Raw genomic sequence first — 25,734 nt, forward strand, 5'->3', positions numbered from 1 at the left:
AATAGGTTGAGTAAAAGCCATCTTGCTGTTCTGATGCTTTTACTTTTGTGATCGTGCCCTTCTCCAGGACAGATGTAATCTCCTGGTTGAGGGTGCAAGCTTTAAGGGGGCCTGTGACTGAAGTCATTCTGACCCCTGAGAATTGCTGCAGTCGGCGTCAGAACTACAGCCTGTACCCTTGTGAGAGGGTCATCAACACCCATGGGTCTGAGGAGTGGGATGCCCAGTAGGTCAGGTGCTGCTGGGTAAATCAGCCGACGGCTGACACCTGCCATTCAGTTTCTGCCCCCATGCCTATTTATGGGGTTGGGGGGTGCTATGGCCCCGGCCTCTTGGAGGCTGGGGGGTGACTGCGTCGCTGTCTAGTGCTGGCGAGCGCCTGTGTTAGGCTGGTGGTAGGGCCAAGGGCGTATGTGGTGCTGGGCCGAGTGAGAGAGGCGAGGTTCATGCGGGTCAGGCCTCCCTCTGCCACTACTCTGTGATGCCTGGTTTCTGAACGGTGGGTTCCACAGTGGTGTAGCTTGACTCAGCTGTTTTCTACATTTGATTGCCCGCTCAGTCACGGGGCCAAATATCAGCCCGGCGACCACTGGAAGCTTTCTCTGAGTCCGTCTAGAGTCATTGGACATTGGGGCTTGGGAAAGCCAGACCTAGCGATGAGTCACAACTTGGGTGTAAATCAGTATGACTAGCTCTCTGGTCATGAACGCAAACGCTTGAAGAGGTCCAGTTCTGCGTGCTTCGGCTGGAGCATCCTGTTCTGTGCTAGCACGAGAACTGAAAGGGAGTTTCCAATGCGGGCCGCTGTGTTGTAGGCCCATGACAGTAGCTCATCTGTGCCCCTATAGTGAGGTCTGTGGCAGTGGGCTTCAGCTGGGGAGAGCATCTGCTCTGCTATGCATACATACACCTTAGGCAGATGGTCAAGCCCATGTTGTTTTGTATCGTGCATGGCAGATAGCATCTTACTATCCTTGCCGTTGGGGGCGAGAGCCCGCGGGTCTGGCCAGCATCTCTAGAGCTCTGTAACTACGTCCGGTGAAGGTGGCACACCGAACGGTGTAGCTGCAGGGACCTTCTTAAAGAACGGGTTAGCTGCAGAGGCTGTAGCATGAGGATCATCAAGCTCTAGCCTAGCTAAGTCTGCACGCAGGACAGCACGTATTGAGGCAGAGCTTTTTTCTGACTCAGTGTGATCAGAGCCTCGGAATTACTCCTCTGACCCATCTTTAGCATTGACACTGAATGGGTCCACAACACTGGTTGGCACCTTCTTCACCATGTTGGGTGTGTCATCATCCTGGTCACTAAAGTGCTGGATGGATGCCCAAGTGGAGAGTAGGTCATCATCACGGATATCAGAGTCCTCTGTTGCATCTCCCATGCAATATGCTATAGGGCCCTGACTCCGGGGGCTTGAAGGAACGTAAAGCGTTTTTAGCTGCTCTATCTCAGAGGATAAAGAATCGATCTGAGGTGCTTATTTTTTTTTACAATTTCACCGAGGGGCCGCCATCGGTTTCGTGGCCCTGGATGGGTCCTGGCTAACAATGCCAGACGCTTGTAAATTATCTGTGAAAACCAGGCCATCAACTCTGGCTAGCCGTGCTTCCCTCACCTTCACAAACAGGATGACGCAGTTAATGCAGGGGTCAGAAAAGGCCTCACACGCAGGTGGCCAACAACCTCGGCAGGCGTAGCACAGGTCATGACCATCTTCTACTTGTAGTTCAGCTCCACAAGAGGCGCAGCCATGCATGCCCAGCATCATGGTGATGCAGTGTTTTCTCAGCTCAAAAAGTATATATATAAAAATATGTATTTTGCAACATACTTATTAATCAAATTAACTAACATAATAGTAATAGGAGACTGTATTACAACAGCTACCACAATACACAGTAAAGGTATAGAGCTACAATAATCTGGCGGGAGTTGTACAGCTCCTGCAAAATAATTTTGGGTGAGCCTAGCTATGACCACAGGGCTGGAACAGGAGACATATCATGTTGAAATGTAGGCTTATATATGTGAAACGCAACAATGGCGGTCATTTGGTAATCCATCTGCAAGCGGGGCCAATCACAACACGCCTTATTTTCATCGGAATTGAACCAACCAATAAGAATGCTTGAACATTAAATACACCTTTCTTTCGAGGCAAGTGGAAACATATCCACCCTGTTACAGAGGCAATCCGAATCTCACGATTTATAGCTGGCTAAACCTGACGTTCGCGATCTCCCCCATCTGCAAGCGGGGCCAATCACAACACGCCTTATTTTCATCGGAATTGAACCAACCAATAAGAATGCTTGAACATTAAATACACCTTTCTTTCGAGGCAAGTGGAAACATAACCACCCTGTTACAGAGGCAATCCGAATCTCACGATTTATAGCTGGCTAAACTAACATCCTTCCTAGACGTGGTTATTGAGGGAAGTGGCCCTTTGAAGTTTTAAATAATCGAAGGACGACAGTGCCCGGTGGCCTCGATAACGAGCACAGCAGTGGAGGATATCTTGACAAGGTTAGCACCGGAGTACAGTGGCCAACACACACACTAGCTGGGGGGCTAAGTCAGCACAAGACAAGGAAGCCCGATGTCCTCCGATAAAGGGGATAGGTAGGGGAGAGCGGCGAGGGTGGCATTTTCTGAGACAAACTCATCAAGTCACACCAACAACAACACATAAAACATAATTCTGCTTAAAAAACAATGACAATTTCTCTCAACCAGTGCCTTATGGCCTTTTTATGTGAGTGATGATGCCACCCTGTGATAAACAGTTCCCACTTTGTCAAAGGGAGGGGCACAAAATATTTTGCTAGTCCATTCCCAGCTCGCCTCTCCAGGGTGCTGTTGGAGAGACGCATAGCTGGGGCGCTCCACCAAAGTTCGGTCAAAAAGAAAATCTAAAAAATAAATCATGTAGCAGATATAGGATATGGTAGAAAGAGTATGTGGCCTTTTCTGTAGCCTACAGGCTGGAGATAAAATGTATGGCAATGTAATGAGACGGACACCTTTTACATCATGCAGGTTTCTCCGATCAAATAGCCTAACTTATTTTGACGGCCAATTAAATAAATCATGCGCTGTCATGTTAAGAAACAACATATCCTAAAAACAGGACATGGGAAGATACAATCTGAAAAATGGGGAGCAGTCAACTTGCTTGATACAACTAAAATAACTTTGCGAGAAGAATGGACAATGAGTGTCTGGTGTACGGTTTTATATGAACCCCGCACACTTCCTCCCACGCTGTCAAGTCAACGGCGTGACTATTGTTATTATTACCCGATATTATCAATACTTTCAACCGTACTAACGTCTGAAATGTATGAAGTAGAACTTCTTGCATCAACACTTTCCAAAGATACCCGATGGAGGATGTTTTTCTTTACCGTTTATTGGCGTGGCTTAGAAGGAAGTAACGCGATCTGGCTTGCCCCTCCCCGCTGAGGCAAACCTCTATTTCACCTTGACAATAATGCTATGTTTTCCAACTATAAGGGTGTCCAGAAGTTGTTTTTTCCCCCTTCTCACACCCAGTGTAGTTGGAGGATCTTGTGAAACAGCTTCTCGTGGTTTCCTATCGCTTTATTGAACTGATGAGTAGGCCTACCAAAGTAACAGCTACATAGTTCTCATCGGGCGTGTGTATGAATGACTTGACCAGAAGCTCTGAATACGGCGTGACAAGAACAACCTGTTGACCGGTGAGGCATTATCTTTTTGTCTTACAGGCTTTCCCTTATTGGTGCCTTTGTTGAGTTCCGTTTTGAATTGTCAAGTAAAATAATACATGCAAATGTACTTGTATATTTTACAGGATTGACTTTTATATGTCTGAGGCTGTGTCCGAAATGTATTGTCTACTACTCACTCAAACTACATCGTGTGCTGTGCCCAGTTTCCCGATAGCGATATAATTTAGGTTTACGAGTGTTTTAACGATGCAGTTTTCCTACAGCAGCCGAAGATGTAGGCCTAACATGCGTTTCTCAAAACACCACGTAGAAAGAACGGTCGCTAGGTGCGTGGTTGGAGCATGTGTCAATAGTGATAGGATCTCAAGAAGAGCACTCGTATCCGCTTTCTCAATTTAGATATTTTCTTAACTCTATAATTCGTTCACAATACTGACAACTAATCAGCTGCTATAGATTAATAGGCCACCTACGACTGCAAATAGAGGGGCTTATTCCGTTTGCCAATGAAAATGCACTAAATCACCGATTTTGGCACATTGTGCATATGTTAGGCTACACATCCTGAAATGTATTGAGACAAATTAGTCGCCTACAACTAACAAAATAGAACTCAATTGATTGACCACGAAATATATTTCAATATGATTGAAATAGGCCTATAGTCTAGTGTTTATATTTTTGTTGTCCTCTCGGATTTCATTTTAAGCATATTTGTATGCGTCGCTTGTTTGTATCAATTGCAAAGACGTGCTACTTTTTGTCGTCAACTTCCTAAATAATCGGCGGTCACAGAGAAGACGGGTAAAAAATGTGATTATATGTTTAGCGGAGGTCTGTGTATAAAGTGACGGCAAAAAAAGCATTAACTATGCATTTAGCTGTTCTACGAGTGGTCTGGGACAGACCCTAGATTACGAATGTTAAATGCAACGTTAAAAACGATGGTTTTGGAAAATAGCTCGGAGATGTAATGAACCTCATACGAAGGTTCTAACTATGAATTTAGCCCTAAAATGTGTTTTGTGAAATCGGTCCCCCAAGCTTACTAATCATACTTTAGGCTACTATTTAGAAGGCTGCCTACTTTTTTGTAAAAACGGATTCCTTAGGCTGCGTTTAGACAGGCAGCTTTAATTGTGAAAATAATTAGTCTAGGGGCAAAGATCAGAATTGTGCTTCCTGTGTAAAGGCAACCTATGCAACAGATCATCACACTAGGTTTTCCTAGCGGAGTTTTAGTCCACTAGATGTACCATATTACGAATGCGCAGTTACGTTGATTTCCGCCTCTGATGGGGAGGCACTAGTAATGTCTGCAGTTTTCGGTTTCGCTCTTTGTTTCAAGTGTAGTCTATAAATAAATCTCTCACATGTCTTATTTGTCTAATAGTTCAGAAATGTTTATTGCTTGCCTACATTTTACTCCCTCTGTTTAATATAACACACATACATTAGTTATTAATTTTGTTGTTGACTTGAAGTTTGTTCTATAGAGAGTAATTGACTAGCCACAACATGTAAGGAATATAGAGGAGGGTGGGGATTGGTGACCTCTGTCTCCTGGCCTCTAGGCCTACACTCCCTGCCTGCCCGCCCGCCCTCTCCCTGGGCCTGAGAGCTTACTCCCTGGAACTACAGGCCTCCACACCTACCTGGTCAACACCCCTCTCCTTTGGCCTAAAGTATAGTTTACTATCTGGAATTACTAAGACGTGTATAGTCCCGCTGTCAGGAACCCCGTGAAATAGGCTCTGTGCACCTAGTGACCCACCTACTTTTTTACGCTCAGAGACAAAGTCCCTACTCCAACCTCCACAGCCTGAGTTCCTCTCCCAGCCCCCCCGAGTCCGGCCGCCCCTGCTCGGACTCTGAGTGCCCCCCGCCTTGGGGGAGGCCTCCTCGTGCACCTGGGGACCCTTTCACTTCCACAGCTGACTTCCCAATCTGACTCACAGTCCCACCAGAGGACGGGTCCGGGTGGATGGGCGACCACCACCTAGCCCCCTACCTATCCAGAGCCCAATGTTTTATGCCTTCTACCCGCCTGCCTGTGCCCCCTCACACTCGGTGTCTGGCCTCTGGCCCTTCTGCGTGCACCTGGTAAGTAAAGAAGGAGGATGGTGGAGGAAGACGCCTTCCGTCCCTGACAAAAGCTTGGATCGAGGGCTGACTTTCAATAGATCGCAGCGAGTGAGCTGCTCTGCTACGTATGAAACGTTAACCCAGAATCGTGTCGTCTACAAGAAATTTAGCACCAGGTTCCCCACAAACATGCGGTGCGCATCAGGAGAAGGGCAGCAACTCACCCGGCCGCACCCCAACTCCGTCACGGACGGCTCTACTCATCTGCCAAAAGAGGCAGGCTGTCCTGGGCCAACCAAAGATCCGCGCCGCTAAGGTATCATTACGTTTAGGGGGGGGGGATTCTGACTTAGAGGCGTTCAGTCATAATCCCACAGATAGTAGCTTCGCACCATTGGCTACTCAGCCAAGCACATACACCAAATGTCTGAACCTGTTGTTCTTCCTCGTACTGAGCAGGATTACTACAGCTCCTTTGAATTTACAGTACTACAGCTCCTTTGAATTTCATCAAGTTGACATTCAGTGATCCTAGGCTGCTTCTGTCCATTTTATGGGTCCACAGAAAATCAATGGGTGTTGATGGTACTACCCACATCAGATGTAGGACTTTCTCCCCAGACAAGCTGGAGATGCCTCTCCTCACTTCGTAGGGCATGAGCCAGATCCATGCATTGCCCTATCACTGCGGGGCCAATGGGTTTAGTCTCCGCCTCGAGTCTAGTGAGCGTAGAGGAGACATACAATGTGTGGTGTCCCACATAGTCAAGCCTGAGGCCTGGTAGTGTCAGCTAATGGTAAGGCACATGTCATCTCCACTACATGCTCCAAAGAGCGTGGAGGAGAGCTCCCACATAGAATGTGTAGAGTCCCGCACCCCTGCGAACCTGAGACCTGGCAGTGTCCATAACCACTAGGCACATTCCATCTCCATTTAGTGCCCACTGTTAGAGGGTCCAGCCAAAGCCAGCTTTCGATTCAAACCTTCGGTTTAGAGTTAGCTAAGTTTTTATTGAACCTTTATTTAACTAGGCAAGTCAGATAAGAACACATTCTTATTTACAATGATGGCCTAGGAGCAGTGGGTTAACTGCCTTGTTCAGGGGGGGGGGGGGTGCGGGGTGCGCGTGTTAAAACACAGCTGTCTCCCAGGACTTTAACCCCCCCCCAGACAAAGCCAGGGATGCATTCGAGCCATTATTATCAGATTGTCTTCCTGTCAAGGTCAGGATTAGTTTACAAGAGCAGAAAATCATTGAGTCTGGTGGAGCTGCCCTCACATTTTCATGCTTGACCGAAAGCCCTGTATTCCAGGACTGACTGCCGCCTTCTGTAAACAATCAACAGCGGTCACCATCTGCAGCTAACTCCTGTTTGGTTTGCATCGTTAGCGACACCTGAAAACAGGTGACATACAGGGAGAGATTGGAAGAGAACTGCTAGAGGGCTACCTCATTATCTCCCTTTACCCCCTGTACTAACATGCTAGCGACAGTATGTATCCTAGCCGTTGGAGAGACTCCTTCAAACAAGTGACAGATTAGGGGTTGGAAGAGCCCTCCAAGGGCTACGGTACTATTTATCCCGAAGTTATGGATCTGACTTTGCCGTCTTCCCTTACCTCCCATGTCTTAACCTATCTGAGGTAGTTACTCTCAGCCGGACCAGGGTTTCGTTTGACCTGAAGACGCCTTTTGCTCCAGTTTGTTGTTATGTTAGGGCTACCTGCAAGCAGGTGACACAATGTATGGTTTGGAGTAGCCCGTATTCGACTTCACATTATTTTGGGAAGCATAGACACCCAATGTCCTGGGCTAAGGACTCCTTAAGAGTCATAATTACTCCTGCCGTTTACCCGCGCTTCATTGAATTTCTTCACTTTGACATTTAGAGCACTGGGCAGATATCACATTGCGTAAACACCCACCTTGGGTCTTCAATGCTTTGTTTTAATTAAACAGTCGGATTCCCCTGGTCCGCAACAGTTCTAAGTCAGCTGCTATGCGCCGCGCGAACGGGGCCGGCATGTGCCGTAGCGAACCCATTCCAGGGTGCCCTGCCCTTCACAAAGAAAAGAGAACTCTCCCTGGGGCTCCAGACAGCTTCTCCGGGATCTGTTGCGTTTCTGCATTGGACACCTCACTGCTCCCGTCTCTGCCAGTCCGTGGACATTCTGAAAGTAGTTTTGAGGTCAGTAGGTCACATGACCAAGGAGCTATTGAAATTCTAATGTTAAAATTTTTTTTTACTTTGGTTACGCTCCCTAATTCAACTAGGAATACCAAATGCTGTTCACTTCTCCACATGTTTATTATCTTTGGAAAGGGAATCCGTGTCCAAATCGTGAAAATAAGTCCTGTGCAATGTGCACAATTTTTTTCCAACATCATGACACTTATTTGGAGTCTGTGGCACAAGTGGTTTGAGGGCTATTAAGATTTGAAAGCATGAATATCTGTTGTCTAGCCAACCTGAAACTGTCTTTACCTCGTTTGAAAAGTAGTGCTTTTATTTTTTGAATTAGTCCATTCTATAGTCAGAGCATTAACTTTTCAACTGTGCTCAATTTATTTAACATCATGAGCGGCACCTCTGTCACTGTCATTGTGGCACATTGGTCTAGTTATGTAAGGGGATTGAATGCATGTTTTAAAGAAACGCCCCCCCAAGATTATTTTTATTTATTTGTTATTTATTTCACCTTTATTTAACCAGGTAGGTAAGTTGAGAACAAGTTCTCATTTACAATTGCGACCTGGCCAAGATAAAGCAAAGCAGTTCGACAGATACGACACAGAGTTACACATGGAGTAAAATAAACATACAGTCAATAATACAGTAGAAACAAGTCTATATACGATGTGAGCAAATGAGGTGAGAAGGGAGGTAAAGGCAAAAAAAAGGCCATGGTGGCAAAGTAAATACAATATAGCAAGTAAAACACTGGAATGGTAGATTTGCAGTGGAAGTATGTGCAATGTAGAAATAAAAATAATGGGGCGCAAAGGAGCTAAATAAATAAATTAAATACAGTAGGGAAAGAGGTAGTTGTTTGGGCTAAATTATAGGTGGGCTATGCACAGGTGCAGTAATCTGTGAGCTGCTCTGACAGTTGGTGCTTAAAGCTAGTGAGGGAGATAAGTGTTTCCAGTTTCAGAGATTTTTGTAGTTCGTTCCAGTCATTGGCAGCAGAGAACTGGAAGGAGAGGCGGCCAAAGAAGGAATTGGTTTTGGGGGTGACTAGAGAGATATACCTGCTGGAGCGTGTGCTACAGGTGGGAGATGCTATGGTGACCAGCGAGCTGAGATAAGGGGGGACTTTACCTAGCAGGGTCTTGTAGATGACATGGAGCCAGTGGGTTTGGCGACGAGTATGAAGCGAGGGCCAGCCAACGAGAGCGTACAGGTCGCAATGGTGGGTAGTATATGGGGCTTTGGTGACAAAACGGATTGCACTGTGATAGACTGCATCCAATTTGTTGAGTAGGGTATTGGAGGCTATTTTGTAAATGACATCGCCAAAGTCGAGGATTGGTAGGATGGTCAGTTTTACAAGGGTATGTTTGGCAGCATGAGTGAAGGATGCTTTGTTGCGAAATAGGAAGCCAATTCTAGATTTAACTTTGGATTGGAGATGTTTGATATGGGTCTGGAAGGAGAGTTTACAGTCTAACCAGACACCTAAGTATTTGTAGTTAGTGGAGCTGAATGGAGCGAGAGAATGTTCTCCGCTGAGTTTATTAAACTTTAAAAAAAGAGGAGAACGGTAGTGCTGTTTTATGTACAATGTTAACACAATTAGTGCTATTACTCCCGTCCCTATTATTGCAGACATTTGACAGCATGTAGTAAAGTTGATTTAATCCACACTTGCATTAGTCCCCTCGTTTGGTGATTGACATTTAGGAAGCAACAACGAAAAGGCAGCTGACAGACCTACAGTATGTTTTAGCAGGGAAGTTTGGTAGGGTGACCTGATTTGTAACTATTAAAATAATTGTGAACTGAAAAGTGTAAGCTTGATTCTAGGAGGGGGGGGGGGGGGGACAATGAATATAAAAATAATTTGGTTAGGGGGTAGATTTGAAATCTTGTCTATAGGAGACTTATCTATTTACTTAATTTAGTCTTAACAGCGGAACTATTGTCATTAACAATGGGCTAATATAGGGTAATTACTGTGCTTGTCAGAAAGAACACTACTGTTATTATCCACACCTATTTTATTATTCTACTTCTTCCCAATTTTGCCACAAATCGCATTTGAAATCTGATTTGATTGAACCTTTATTTGGTAGGCATGTCAGTTAAGAACAAATTATTATCATGACAGCCTACCAAAAGGAATAAGGCCCCTGTGGGGACAGGCTGAGATTAATATTATTTTTAAATATAGGACAAAACACACATCACGACAAGAGACACCACAACACTACATAGAGAGACCTAAGACGACAACATAGCATGGCAGCAGCACAACGTGGCAGCAGCACAACATGGTAGCAACACAACATGGTACAGACATTATTGGGTACAGGCAACAGCACAAAGGGCAAGCAGGTAGACACAACAATAGAACTGTCAGTAAGAGTGTCCATGATTGATTCTTTGAATGAAGAGATTGAGACAATACTGTCCAGTTTAAGCTTTTTTGCGGCTCGTTCCAGTCGTTAGCTGCAGTGAACTGGAAATAGGAGCGACCCAGGGATGTGTGTGCTTTGGAGCCCTTTAACAGAATGTGACTGTCAAAACAGGTGTTGTATGTGGAGGATGAGGGTTGCAATAGGTTTCTCAGATAGGGGTGAGTGTTTTTATAAGCATCAACCAGTGGGTCTTGCGACAGGTATACAGAGATGACCAGTTTACAGAGGAGTATAGAGTGCAGTGATGTGTCCTATAATGAGCATTGGTGGCAAATCTGATGGCCGAATGGTAAAGAACATCTAGCCGCTCGAGAGCACCCTTTTGTGCTGATCTATAAATTACGTCTCTGTAATCTAGCATGGGTATGATGGTCATCTGTATCAGGTTTAGCTGGGGTGAAAGAAGTGCGATTACGATAGAGGAAACCAAGTCTAGATTTAACTTTAGCCTGCAGGTTTGATATGCGCTGAGAAAAACAGTGTACCGTGTAGCCAAACTCCCAGGTACTTGTATGAGGTGACTACCTCCAGGTCTAAATCCTTAGGTAGTAATCACACCAGTGGGCGGAAGGGCATTCTTCTTACCAAACCACATTACCTTGGTCTGAACACCTCCAAAACAAAAGGTAAAGGGCAGAGAAAGCCTGTTGGACACTACGAAAGCGTTGTTGTAGAGTGTTTTTCACAATCCGGGGAGGGGTATAAGACTAGCATTTGCATATGAATGGATGAGAGCGCTTCCTACTGCCTGAGCTATGTTGTTGATGTAAATTGAGGAGAGCGTGGGGCCTACCGTCGAGCCTTGGGATACTCCCTTTGTGACGGGCAGTGGCTGAGACAGCAGATGTTCTGACTTTATATACTGCACTCTTTGAGAGAGGTAGTTAACAAACCAGGCCAAAGACCCCTCGGACACCAATACTCCTTAGCCGGCCCACAATAATGGAATGGTCTACCGTATCAAAAGTTTTGTCCAAGTCAGTATAAATAACAGCACAATATTGCTTAGAATCCAGGGCAATGGTGACATCATTGAGAACATTTAAGGTTGCAGTGACACATCCATAACCTGAGCAGAAACCAGATTGCATACCAGAGAGAATACTATAGACAAGAAAGTTAGTCAGTTGATTATTGACAAGTTTTTCAACACTTTTGATAAACAGGGAAAATTAGAAATTGGCCTATAACAGTTAGGATCAGCTTGATATCCCCCTTCAAATAAAGGATGCACCGTGGCTGCCTTCCAAGCAATGGGAACCTCGCCAGACAGGAGAGACAGGCTTAGCGATGATAGGGGCTGCAACCTTAAAGAAGAAAGGGTCTAAACCATCTGACCCAATGTTTTTTGGGGGTCAAGTTTAAGGAGCTCCTTTAGCACCTTGAACTCAGTGACTGCAGGGAGAAACTTTGTAACCTCAGGGGAAAAAGAGGGAGGAGCATCGGGGCTATTTGCATTCGAAGGGGTGGGAGATGAGGAAATGTTGGACAGACAAGGAGGCATGGTTGAGTTAATGAAGTAGTGATTTAAAGAGCTCAGCCATGTGCTCTTTGTCAGTAACAACCACATAATTAAGGGACATGGGCAGCTTTGAGGAGGAGGGTTTATTCTCCAGGTCTTTAACCTCCTAGAACTTCTTGGAGAACTGCTCCTTAAAGTAACTAACTTTGACCTTCCGGATAGCCTGAGTGCACTTTTTTAATTCGCCTGAACGTGAGCCAGTCAGCCTGATTTATGCGTGTGCCGAGCCTTTCGCCAAATGGAATTCTTGAAGTGGAGTAACTCTGACAGATCACAGCCAAACCAGGGGCTGAACCTGTATTTAATTCTCATTTTCTTTATGGGGACTTGTTTAACATACCACTGAAAATATCAAAAAAGAAGGTCCAAGCATCTTCGACAGAGGGGATCAAGCTTATTCTATACCATTTTACAGAGGCCAGGTCATGAAGGAAGTCTTGCTCATTAAAGTTTTTAGCAAGTGTCTATGACAAATCAGGACCGGCCGTTTCACTGAGCAGCCATCACGAACACAGGCTGTAAAACAGTAGTCACTAAGGTCATTACAGAAAACACCAGACTGATACCTATCAGGATTATTTGTGAGGATAACATCAAAGAGTAGCCTTTTCTGGGTGTTTGGAATCATACTGAGTCGGGTTGGTAATAATCTGAGAGATTTAGGGAGTGCCATTGCTTTATGACTTGGTCAGGTGGTTTAAGTATGTCCCAGTTTAGGTCACCTAGCAGGACAAATTCAGACTTAGTGTAAATGGCCAGGAGAGAGTTTAGGGCAGGAAGGGTACAGGCTGGTGCTGATGGAAGACGATAGCACCCAGCAACAGTCAACAAAGAGCTATTTGAAATTTAATGCTTAAAACCAGCAAATTTTAATTTTTGGGGGACAGACTTGGTGGAGACAACTGAGCACTGAAGGTGTTGCTTGGTAAAGATTGCCACTCCACCACCTTTGGAAGATCTGTCTTTCCAAAAGCAGTTAAAACCAGAAAGGTTAACATCAGTATTCAAAACACACTTCCTTAACCACATCTCAGTAATGAACAACACATCTGGATTGGAGCTGTGAACCCACACTTTCAATGGATCCATTTTAGGTAATAAGCTTCTAGGTTTAACGTGCAGAAAACCCAGGCTTTTACGAGAGCAGAAATCAGTGAAGCCGAAATCAGAGGAGAATTGGGACTAGCAACAGTAGATGGGCCAGTGTGTACATGCACATTTCCAGATATAATCATCAGTAATACAATCAGGGCACGGCAGAGGACAGGGAGAGCTCTGCAGTGTTGATTTGACATTTGAATGTGCATCAGATGGCAACAAGATCATATTGTACAACAATTTAATCAGGTAACATGAATACAAAGCCGGTGAGAGGTGGTTAAAATAGGATGGTAGGCCGTGTAAGTCGGGGTCCCGAGTGTGGGAACAACCAGTCTGCCCCACATTTGGTAAACAAGCAAGTTTATAGTCACAAAGCACACTGGAGTCATGAGACAAATAGCATAAAGCACAAGAAAAAATATATAACCACTAGGGGCCATTGTAAGTTCAAAGCATCACTCGCCCCAACAGTGCGTGTGTGCTGGAGGCGAGCAAAAGCTCGGGGGTACCTGTACCAGACAAGGAGAGACAGGGCAGACGGTCAACACATTGTCAGGTGGAATCCAAAAAGCAGTGCAGCAGGCAATGGGGGTAGGTCACACCCACTTGGGAGAAGCTTTTTTTCGGGAGGCAGATTCCTTATAGAAAATCCCAGCTAGCTAGCTATCGTAGCTAGCAAGCCTCTGTCTCGTTTTTTTCCTGTGGAAAAGGGGGTCGTTAGCTAGCTATATCTCTTCAGTTTCGGCGACTGGTCCTTTACGACGTTCAACCAAAGTTGTCCTGTGGCTGTTATATTTTGGCGATTGCGGGAGGTATGTGTGTCAAACAGTCATTCAAACAGGCGTCACACACACACACGGTTATCCCCAAAGCAACACCATTCTACCGGCTGTTGTGCATTGTCAGACTGCGAAGAGGCGTGGAGTTGCCTGCAGACATGGTGCCCTTCGAATTCGCTACAATGTTATTCTCAATCCCCTGTGTATGCCAACACTGCATAGTATATTTTAGAGTAACAGCTAGGCCAGCAGCCTATACGTCGTAATGGCATGGTGTTTTATGTAGGCTACACTTCCAATGAAGTAGTCTCATATGCTTATTACTTGAGTTGCCTCTCCTCCCACAGACTCTTGCTATAACCCCTGCTTCATTGTTCATTTTTCCGGCAGCCGTTGGATGTTCCTGTAATTTACTTTCACTTACCCACTATTGTACGATTAGTGGGTAATCTAGTGTGCCGCTATAGATTTATAATGGGCTGCAAAATAGCGGTGTTGGAGCGAATTTGGAGAGCAGCTTGAAATGGGGCATACTGGTCTCCAGGATCCCAAGATAATTTGTTTTATTGGGCGTGCTCACAGCCAACTAGCCTATAGTCGTAAGGGGGAAATAATACTGTTAGTAAAGCACCATGGATAAAGTTGATAATAGTTGCCATTATGCAATTTTTTTTGCAAGGTGTTTGCCTAGGCTACGCAGCAGAACGTTGTAGCAGATGACAGGAACTCGACCACACTTCTCTTCGTATTTAGTGACCAGCGGCAGTAATTTTTTTGATTTTACATTTTTTTAATGCTCATAACCCACCATTGCCGTTTAGTGTATGCCTATAATCTGAAATTGTCAGTGGTAAATTTGGCATGGGAGTTATTAACTCATTCCATTGATAAGCATAGGTACGCAATGATGCATGTTTGAACCAGTATTAGGTCATTTGTTTGTTTTTGACCTTACTTTTTACTACCCACACACTACCCGCTATCTCTACCTACACTATATATACAAAAGTATGTGGACACAACTTCCAATTAGTGGATTTGGCTATTTCAGCCACACCCATTGCTGACCGGTGTATAAAATCGAGCACACCGCCATGCAATCTCCATATACAAACATTGGCAGTAGAATGGCCTTACTGAAGAGCTCAGTGACTTTCAACGTGGCACCGTCATAGGATGCCACCTTTCCAACAGGTCGGTTTGTCAAATTTCTGCACTGCTAGAGCTGCCCGGGTCAACTGTAAATGCTGTTATTGTGAAGTGGAAACGTCTAGGTGCAACAACTGCTCAGCCGCGAAGTGGTAGACTACACAAGCTCAGAGAACGGGACCGCCGTGTGCTGTAGCACGTAAAAATCGTCTGTTATTGGTTACAACACTCAATACCGAGTTCCAAACGGACTCTGAAAGCAACGTCAGAACATGAGCTTCATGAAATGGGTTTCCATGGCTGAGCAGCCTCACACAAGCCTAAAATCACCATGTCAAATCAAATTTTATTGCTCACATACATGTGTTTAGCAGATGTTATTGTGGGTGTTACGAAATGCTTGTGCTTCTAGCTCTGACAGTGCAGAAATATCGAACAGTTTCACAACATATACACAGAAATATGTGTGTTTCAGAGCGGCATTGGACTAAGATAGTGGCATAGTATAGAGTACAGTATATACATATGAGATGGGTGACGAAATTGTACAACAATTAAAGTGACTAAGATAGTGTGGAGTGCAGTTTACATACACTTAGGTTGGAGTCATTAAAACTAGTTTTTCAACCACTTCACAAATTTCTTGTTAACAAACTATAGTTTTGGCAAGTCGGTTAGGACATCTACTTTGTGCATGACACAAGTCATTTTTCCAACAATTGTTTACAGACAGATTATTTCACTTATAATTCATTGTATCATAATTCAGGTGGGTCAGAAGTTTACATACACTAAGTTGACTGCCATTAAAGAGCTTGGAAAATTCCAGAGAATGATGTCATGGTTTTAGAAGCTTCTGATAGGCTAATTGACGTCATTTGAGTCAATTGGAGGTGTACCTGTGGATGTATTTCAAGGTCTACCTTCAACCTTAGTGCCGCTTTGCTTAAGATCATGGGAAAATCAAATTAAATCAGCCAAGACCTCAGATTAAAAATTGTAGACCCCCAAGTCTGGTTCATCCTTGGGAGCAATTTCCAAATGCCTGAAGGTACCACGTTAATCTGTACAAACAATAGTACGCAAGTATAAACACCATGGGACCACGCAGCCGTCGTACCGCTCAGGAAGGAGACGCGTTCTGTCTCCTAGAGATGAACGTACTTTGGTGCAAAAAGTGCAAATCAATCCCAGATCAACAGCAAAGGACCTTGTGAAGATGCTGGAGGAAATGGGTACAAAAGTATCTATATCCACAGTAAAACGAGTCCTATATCGACATAACCTGAAAGGCCACTCAGCAAGGAAGAAGCCACTGCTCCAAAACCGCCATAAAAAGCCAGACTACGGTTTGCAACTGCACATGGGGACAAAGATCGTACTTTTTGGAGGAATGTCCTCTAGTCTGATGAAACAAAAATGAACTCTTTGACCATAATGACCATTGTTAATGTCGTGGAAATTTCCTCTATTTACCAAATCATGAGAGCAAACTACACACACGTCAGAGTTTGTTCACAAAGTCAATTTTTAATTATATGAGCTCCTTACACATTGCAGCTGAGATCCTTTAATAGCAAAAAACACACATAGTCAGACAGCATAGACATAATAAATCGTTCAGCTTTGTCTCTTTTCTCAAACTCAGAACCATAAACCAATCCTCCATATCAACAGGCATATATCAAATCCATCCTATCTTGACAAGATCACAGAGACGCACTGACTGGCACACAGACATTGTGGAGCCAAGAGATACACGCTTGACCTCTCCCCTCTCTCCGGCCCAAACAACTTAGTCTTGACATAGAACAGATACTGCAACCCCGCCACAGTATTATACAAAAATAACATTCTGATGAGAAGTAACTTACAAACATATGATGAATAAAAAAACATCTTACCTATGTTACCAACCAATTCTGATTATTCCCCAACATTATGTTTGGAGGAAAAAGGGGGAGGCTTGCAAGCCGAAGAACAGCATCCCAACCTTGAAGCACGGGGGTGGCAGCATCATGCTGTGGGGGGGCTTTTCTGCAGGAGGGACTGGTGAACTTCACAAAATAGATGGCATCCTGAGGCAAGAATATTATGTGGATATATTGAAGCAACATCTCAAGACATCAGTCAGGAAGTTAAAGCTTGGTTGCAAATGGGTCTTCCAAATGGACAATGACCCCAAGCATACTTCCAAAGTTGTGGAAAAATGGCTTAAGGACAACAAAGTCAAGGTATTGGAGTGGCCATCACAAAGCCCTGACCTCAATCCTATAGATTTTGTGGGCAGAGCTGACAAAGCCTGTGCGAGCAAGGAGGCCTACAAACCTGACTCGGTTACACCAGCTCTGTCAGGAGGAATGGGCCAAAATTCACCCAACTTATTGTGGCAAGCTTGTGGAAGGCTACCCAAAACGTTTGACCCAAGTTAAACAATTTAAAGGCAATGCTACCAAATATGAATTGAGTGTATGGAAACCTCTGACCCACTGGGAATGTGATGAAAGAAATAAAAGCTGAAATAAATATTTCTCTCTACTATTATTCTGACATTTCACATTCTTAAAATAAAGTGGTGATCCTAACTAACCTAAGACCAGGGAATTACTAGGATTAAATGTCAGGAATTGTGAAACTGAGTTTAAATGTATTTGACTAGGGTGTATGTAAACTTCTGACTTCAACTGTATGAGATGAGTAATGCTAGATACGGAATCTTTTTAAAGTGGCCAGTGATTCCTAATCTATGTCAATAGGCAGCTTTTTTTTCAGGTAGCCTTTGATGTGCTAGTGATGGCTGTTTAGCAGTCTGATGGTGCTGTAGGTGTCCAGGAGGGTGGAAAGTTTGTTCCCGGTAATGCGTTGGGCAGACCGGTCCACCCTCTGGAGAGCTTTGTGGGTGGTGCAGTTGTCATACCAGGCGGTGATACAGCCCGACAGGATGCTCTCAATTGTGCTTCTGTAAAAATTTGAGGGTTTTAGGCCACATTTCTTTAGCCTCCTGAGGTTGAAGAAGCGCTGTTGCGCCTTCACCACACTGTCTGTATGGGTAGACCATTTCAGTTTGTTAGTGATGTGTACACCGTGGAACTTGAAGCGTTCCACCTTCTCCATTGCGGTCCCATCGATGTGGATAGGAGGGTGCTCCCTCTGCTGTTTCCTGAAGCCCACAATCATCTCATTTGTTTTGTTGATGTTGAGTGTGAGGTTATTTTCCTGACACCACACTCCCAGAGCCCTCACCTCCTCCCTGTAGGCTGTCTCATTGTTGTTGGTAATCAAGCCTACCACTGTAGTGTCATCTGAAAACTTGATGATTTGAGTTGGAGTCGTGCATGGCCATGCAGACATGGGTGGACAGGAAGTACAGGAGGGGGCTGAGCACGTACCCTTGTGGGGCCCCAGTGTTAAGGATCAGCGAAGAGGTGTTGTTTCCTACCTTCACCACCTAGGGGTGACCGTCAGGAAGTCCAGGACCCAGTTGCACAGGGTGGGATTCAGGACCAGGGCCTCGAGGTTGGAGGGTACTATGGTGTGGAATGCTGAGCTATAGTCAATAAGTGTTTATCTTACATAGGTATGCCTCTTGTCCAGATGGGACAGGGCAGTGTGGTGGCGGTTGCATCGTGTCTGGATCTATTGGGGCGGTAAGCAAATTGAAGTGGGTCTAGGGTGGCAGGTAAGGTAGAGGTGATATGATCCTTGACTAGTCTCTCAAAGCACTTTATGATGAGATTTTTATTTTATTTTTTTATTTCACCTTTATTTAACCAGGTAGGCTAGTTGAGAACAAGTTCTCATTTGCAACTGCGACCTGGCCAAGATAAGGCATAGCAGTGTGAACAGACAACACAGAGTTACACATGGAGTAAACAATTAACAAGTCAATAACACAGTAGAAAAAAAAAAGGGGGAGTCTATATATACATTGTGTGCAAAAGGCATGAGAAGGTAGGCAAATAATTACAATTATGCAGATTAACACTGGAGTGATAAATGATCAGATGGTTATGTAAAGGTAGAGATAGAGATATTGGTGTGCAAAAGAGCAGAAAAATAAATAAATAAAAACAGTATGGGGATGAGGTAGGTGAAAATGGGTGGGCTATTTACCAATAGACTATGTACAGCTGCAGCGATCGGTTAGCTGCTCAGATAGCAGATGTTTGAAGTTGGTGAGGGAGATAAAAGTCTCCAACTTCAGCGATTTTTGCAATTCGTTCCAATCACAGGCAGCAGAGAACTGGAACGAAAGGCGGCCAAATGAGGTGTTGGCTTTAGGGATGATCAGTGAGATACACCTGCTGGAGCGCGTGCTACAGATGGGTGTTGCCATCGCAACCAGTGAACTGAGATAAGGCGGAGCTTTACCTAGCATGGACTTGTAGATGACCTGGAGCCAGTGGGTCTGGCGACGAATATGTAGCGAGGGCCAGCCGACTAGAGCATACAAGTCGCAGTGGTGGGTGGTATAAGGTGCTTTAGTGACAAAACGGATGGCACTGTGATAAACTGCATCCAGTTTGCTGAGTAGAGTGTTGGAAGCAATTTTGTAGATGACATCGCCGAAGTCGAGGATCGGTAGGATAGTCAGTTTTACTAGGGTAAGTTTGGCGGCGTGAGTGAAGGAGGCTTTGTTGCGGAATAGAAAGCCGACTCTTGATTTGATTTTCGATTGGAGATGCTTGATATGGGTCTGGAAGGAGAGTTTAGAGTCTAGCCAGACACCTAGGTACTTATAGATGTCCACATATTCAAGGTCGGAACCATCCAGGGTGGTGATGCTGGTCAGGCGTGCGGGTGCAGGCAGCGAACGGTTGAAAAGCATGCATTTGGTTTTACTAGCGTTTAAGAGCAGTTGGAGGCCACGGAAGGAGTGCTGTATGGCATTGAAGCTCGTTTGGAGGTTAGATAGCACAGTGTCCAAGATGTGAGTGCTACAGGGTGTAGTACAGTAATTTTGTTTCAATTACCTTTTGCTTTCTTAGGTAAAGGAACTGATGGCCTTGACTTTTTTTTCCAAACCTCCATAAATCACTAAGGCCAATCACTAAGGCCAATTTTAAAGTTTGGTGGAGCAGTAATGATCTGGGGCTGTTTTTCATGTTTCGGGCTAGGCCCCTTAGTTCCAGTGATGGGACATCTCTTTACGCTACCGCATACAGGGACATTTGAGATGATTCTGTGCTTCTAACTTTGTGGCAACAGTTTGGGAAAGACCCTTTCCTGTCTCAAGATGACAATGCCCCCCTGCATAAATTGAGGTCCATACAGAAATGGTTTGTCGAGATTGGTGTGGAAGAACTTGACTGCCCTGCACTGAGCACTGCCCTTAAGCCCATTGAACACAATTGGGATGAATTGGAATGTAGACTGCAAACCAGGCCTAATCGCCCGACCTCATTAATGCTCTTGTGGCTGAATGGACGCAAGTCCCCGCAACAATGTTCCAACATCCAGTGGAAACCCTTCCCAGAAGAGTGGAGGCTGTTCTAGCAGCAAAGGGGGGACCAACTCCATATTAATGCCCATGATTTTGGAATGAGATGTTTGACGGGCATGTGTCCACATACACTACATGACCAAAAGTATGTGACCACAGTGTCCTTCTGAAAACAATCTGTGACAATATTTTCCAGGTCCTAATACTTATAATATTATGTGCTAAAAGATCAAGGATTTCCTTACTAAAGTCAATTCTAAAGTATAGTTTCACCAAGTTATCGAACTCAGGCATTTCAATGGTGGCACGCACAGCAACGGGGAGCCAGGGAGACATTCCCTTAACCATATCCCCTACATTAATATTGAAATGCTGTATAACTGAGACTTTATTATAAAAATGTTTACTTTCGTCTCAAAAAATATATATTGCCACTATGCTCAATATTGCCATTATTCACTTGGCTCTTATACTCCTCTGTAATGTTTGGTGGTTGTGGCTTTAATCAATGAGTGACATATTTAAAGGGCAGCGGTGCATTTTGAACACAACTGGTCATTCAGTAAATCACAGTTTCTGTTTTTACTGAACGCAGACCAGGGCCTGGTTTCCCAAAAACATCTTAAGGCTAAGTTAATCTTTTTGAACCTTCGTAAGAGCATCTTTAAATTCCAGAGCCATTTCCCAAAACAGCCTTTTATAAACGTTGCACATGAAATCGCTCATAATCTAACTCCTGCCTCAGACCACTATTAGAACATCTAACGCCTCAATTACACCGACAGGGAAAATTTAATTTTGGTCCACCAGAAGTACATTCATTTCCAATGGAATGCTGCTTTTGCCTTGCAGCATTGCCTTGCAGAGGCAGTTGCAGTGCGTTCTGTGTGGTGCATACATTGGCTTTATCAAACATATGCCTCAAGTGTATGCTTGACAGAAGTGGTATCAGAAGGTGAATGTTGAACTTTTTGTTGCACAAATATCCAGATATCTGCCAACCATTTTGCGAAACAACACTGTCGGTGGGATCGAGGTGTACGTGTCTTATACCACCGTTTGCCCTCCTGTGTCAATTTACACACACACACACCTCTGCTAAACATAGAATGAAGATGTTAATCTGTCTCTGACCTCCGAAAACTTAATTGTTGAATATAAAGCCTAAAAAGTTTGCAATGTTATAAACAAGCGAAGCAAGGATGCATTTAAAAAAACAAATTAAAACCAAGATGAATGAATTATATGATAGCTAGTTAGATTATTAGGCTAAATATTGACATCTTTCATGTATGTTCAATTGATAGACCTACCTAGTATTAAGGCATTAGGCTACATCAGTTGCTTCAATATTTGTATTTATGAGGCCAGCTATAGGCTACTATTATCTTAAAGCGCACACATTTCACAGTAGCCTAACCAATAATCTACAGGTCAACATATTAGATCTATGACAACGTCGCTTCACTTGCTACTTCATGGTTAATTGTTTTAATTGTAGATTCTGTAGGCCTCATTGATGCTCAATTCCTGCCTTTCATTAGGCTACAATGATTTGAGCAATTGCGAAATAACCTATTTTTAGGTCACATAGAAAATATCAATAGCAAAAGAGGGAACGAGTGACTTCGGCTTTACTTGTTTTTGGTCAAAGTTTACACACACTGAATTATGCACAATTTTACATACTCAAACATTGCATACACAATAGTATGAGAAAATACATAACACATGGCAAACATACAGTATAATACAAACACTCAAATGCATAATTGGCTACACATTTATTCTCTTGATGGGAAAATTGTATTGTGTAAAAAAAATGTTTTTTAAAAATGAATAGCCATAGATCATTTTAAGGGCTACAGCGAGCTCTTTAGCCCATATTCTAGAATAATTTTAGCAAAAGAAAATATCAATGTGACTTAAAACTAGGCCTAGATTGGTAAAGCATAAGGGTATGAGATCACTTGTTTTAAAGTATACCTCACCCACCATTATCAAAAAAATATATTTCCAACAGGTTGTGCTGAAATAAACTTTAACACAATCTTGAGGTAGCCAGGTAGACGTTTCCTCGTTGTTTCTATTTCCAATCAGAATTTGACCGAAGGTTTTTTTTGGGGGGGGGGGGGGCAATATTAAGATCACTTTATTGATCAATTGCACACAAGGTCCAACTGAAACTTGACCTCTGCTTTTAACCTAACCCCTACAAAATATGTGTGTTTTGGAGAGGTGTGGGGGGGCTGCCACACTGGGTGCCTGGGGAGCTGTTGTTGTGGGGGGTTAAGTGCCTTGCTTAAGGGCACAACGGCAGGCAATGACATCTAGGATTTGATACCAGCAACCCTCCGGTTGCCAGCTCACTTACTGCCAGATTTGAACCGTCAGACACGGAATTTGTCCAGGATTGCCTCTAACCGCTAGGCTACCTGCCGCTCCTGGGTATTAGCTCTATCGCTTTTATGAGAGAGTTGTCTTTCGGGCACAGGATGAGGGCAAATATATGAAATGTTAAATATGTGTTTTTAATCTGCACCAGTTTATTTTATTTTACTTTGTGTGTACACACAAGCTGTTTTATAACAGTTAAAAAAAAATCTTCATTTAGTTGCATTTCTTTGTGTGAATGTAATGTTTTTCTTTTGCTCTTTACAGGAGCCAAAATGCTGCCTAGTACATTCCTTACTGGACCTTTGCGTATCATCTTGGTCGGGATCCTTGGTATAGGAGGATTTCTGACGCTGTTTGTAATGTACTATCAATCAGCTCCATCTCAGATCTGCCCTCCCCAACCTGCTTTGCCACGTCATTACTCAAAGCCACCTGAGAACAACTCCTTGTCTAAGAAGCAGCCAGAGCCAGACAAGCCCATCATGCTGTTGTGGTTCTGGCCTGAAAACCGCAGGTTTGATTTTAGAGATTGCACCACTTTCTTCAACATTGATGGCTGCCAACTGACAGATGACCGGTCTCTGTACAACAAGGCAGACGGGGTGCTCATCTTTCACAAATCCATCAAACATGATTTATCCAACTTGCCTCAATCACCTCGACCACCATTCCAGAAGTGGATCTGGTATCATGTGGAATCACCTACAAACACAATTAGAATACCTGGTCTAGAGAACCTTTTCAACTTGACCTTGAGTTATAGGGAAGATGCAGACATCCCTGTACGTTGGCGCTTAACTGCAAGGAAAGGCCAGGGTGAGGACTTTGTGCTGCCCAAGAAGGATAAATTAGTTTGCTGGATTGTGAGTAACAATAACCCTGCAACTGGAACAGCAGTAAGGGATAACTATTACACAGAACTTGTCAAACATATTAAGGTGGATGTCTATGGAAAAGCCTTTGCAAGATTCTTGAGATATGAGGACTACTTCTCAACACTCTCCAGCTGTAAGTTCTACCTCTCCTTTGAGAACTCAGTCCACAGAGACTACATCACTGAGAAGCTTAACGGACCACTTGCAGCAGGAACAGTGCCAGTAGTATTGGGCCCACCGAGACAGAACTATGAGGACTTTGTCCCGGGAGATTCCTTCATCCATGTTAATGACTTTCCCAATGCAAAAGCCCTGGCTGAATTCCTCCTGAAGTTGGACAAGGATGATGAGGCATATCTGCGCTACTTTCAGTGGCGTAGAAACTTATTTGCTCAGCAACATCTAATTCAACTGAGTCAAGAGTTCATCCAATCTATTTGTTATGCCTGTGACCATATAGGCAAACATAAGGAGTACAGGGTTGTGCACAATATTTACAAATGGTATTTTGGTTAATCAGACTTACATACTCTTCTGTGTATAGTGGGGCAAAAAAAGTATTTAGTCAGCCACCAATTGTGCAAGTTCTCCCACTTAAAAAAATGAAGCCTGTAATTTTCATCATAGGTACACTTCAACTATGACAGACAAAATGCGAGAAAGAAAATCACATTGTAGGATTTTTAATGAATTTATTTGCAAATTATGGTGGAAAATAAGTATTTGGTCAATAACAAAAGTTTCTCAATACTTTTGTTATATACCCTTTGTTGGCAATGACAGAGGTCAAATGTTTTCTATAAGTCTTCACAAGGTTTTCACACACTGTTGCTGGTATTTTGGCCCATTCCTCCATGCAGATCTCCTCTAGAGCAGTGATGTTTTGGGGCTGTTGCTGGGCAACACGGACTTTCAACTCCCTCCAAAGATTTTCTATGGGGTTGAGATCTGGACACTGGCTAGGCCACTCGAAGACCTTGAAATGCTTCTTACGAAGCCACTCCTTCGTTGCCCGGGCGTGTGTGGGATCATTGTCATGCTGAAAGACCCAGCCACGCTTCATCTTCAATGCCCTTGCTGATGGAAGGAGGTTTTCACTCAAAATCTCATGATACATGGCCCCATTCATTCTTTCCTTTACACGGATCAGTCGTCCTGGTCCCTTTGCAGAAAAACAGCCCCAAAGCATGATGTTTCCACCCCCATGCTTCACAGTAGGTATGGTGTTCTTTGGATGCAACTCAGCCTTCTTTGTCCTCCAAACACGACGAGTTGAGTTTTTACCAAAAAGTTATATTTTGGTGTCATCTGACCATATGACATTCTCACAATCTTCTTCTGGATCATCCAAATGCTCTCTAGCAAACTTCAGACGGGCCTGGACATGTACTGGCTTAAGCAGGGGGACACGTCTGGCACTGCAGGATTTGAGTCCCTGGCGGCGTAGTGTGTTACTGATGGTAGGCTTTGTTACTTTGGTCCCAGCTGTCTGCAGGTCATTCACTAGGTCCCCCTGTGTGGTTCTGGGATTTTTGCTCACCGTTCTTGTGATCATTTTGACCCCACGGGGGGAGATCTTGCGTGGAGCCCCAGATCGAGGGAGATCATCAGTGGTCTTGTATGTCTTCCATTTCCTAATAATTGCTCCCACAGTTGATTTCTTCAGACCAAGCTGCTTACCTATTGCAGATTCAGTCTTCCCAGCCAGGTGCAGGTCTACAATTTTGTTTCGGGTGTCCTTTGACAGCTCTTTGGTCTTGGCCATAGTGGAGTTTGGAGTGTGACTGTTTGAGGTTGTGGACAGGTGTCTTTTATACTGATAACAAGTTCAAACAGGTGCCATTAATATAGGTAACGAGTGGAGGACAGAGGAGCCTCTTAAAGAAGTAGTTACAGGTCTGTGAGAGCCACAAATTTTGCTTGTTTGTAGGTGACCAAATACTTATTTTCCACCATAATTTGCAAACAAATTCATTAAAAATCCTACAATGTGATTTTCGGGATTTTTTTTTCTCATTTTG

General features: G+C 44.0%; 1 protein-coding gene across 2 annotated transcripts; it reads left to right on the forward strand.

The window, feature by feature from the left end:
- The first annotated feature begins 2,351 nt into the window (after positions 1-2,351).
- On the forward strand, positions 2,352-24,366 carry LOC110522510 (4-galactosyl-N-acetylglucosaminide 3-alpha-L-fucosyltransferase 9). Of its 2 annotated transcripts, none has more exons than XM_021600953.2 (2): positions 2,352-2,532; positions 23,103-24,366. In XM_021600953.2, exon 2 carries the CDS (start codon positions 23,111-23,113, stop codon positions 24,227-24,229), a length of 1,119 nt encoding a protein of 372 aa, XP_021456628.1. In that variant the 5' UTR covers positions 2,352-2,532; positions 23,103-23,110; the 3' UTR covers positions 24,230-24,366. The 2 variants fall into 2 exon arrangements, with proteins under 2 accessions (XP_021456628.1, XP_021456627.1); XM_021600952.2 differs by lacking the exon at positions 2,352-2,532 and adding an exon at positions 3,424-3,728 and having other exon boundaries at positions 23,103-24,363.
- The last annotated feature ends 1,368 nt before the right edge of the window (positions 24,367-25,734 follow it).

Source organism: Oncorhynchus mykiss, chromosome 4 (assembly GCF_013265735.2).
Source record: "Oncorhynchus mykiss isolate Arlee chromosome 4, USDA_OmykA_1.1, whole genome shotgun sequence".
Classification (NCBI taxonomy): Eukaryota; Metazoa; Chordata; class Actinopteri; order Salmoniformes; family Salmonidae; genus Oncorhynchus; species Oncorhynchus mykiss.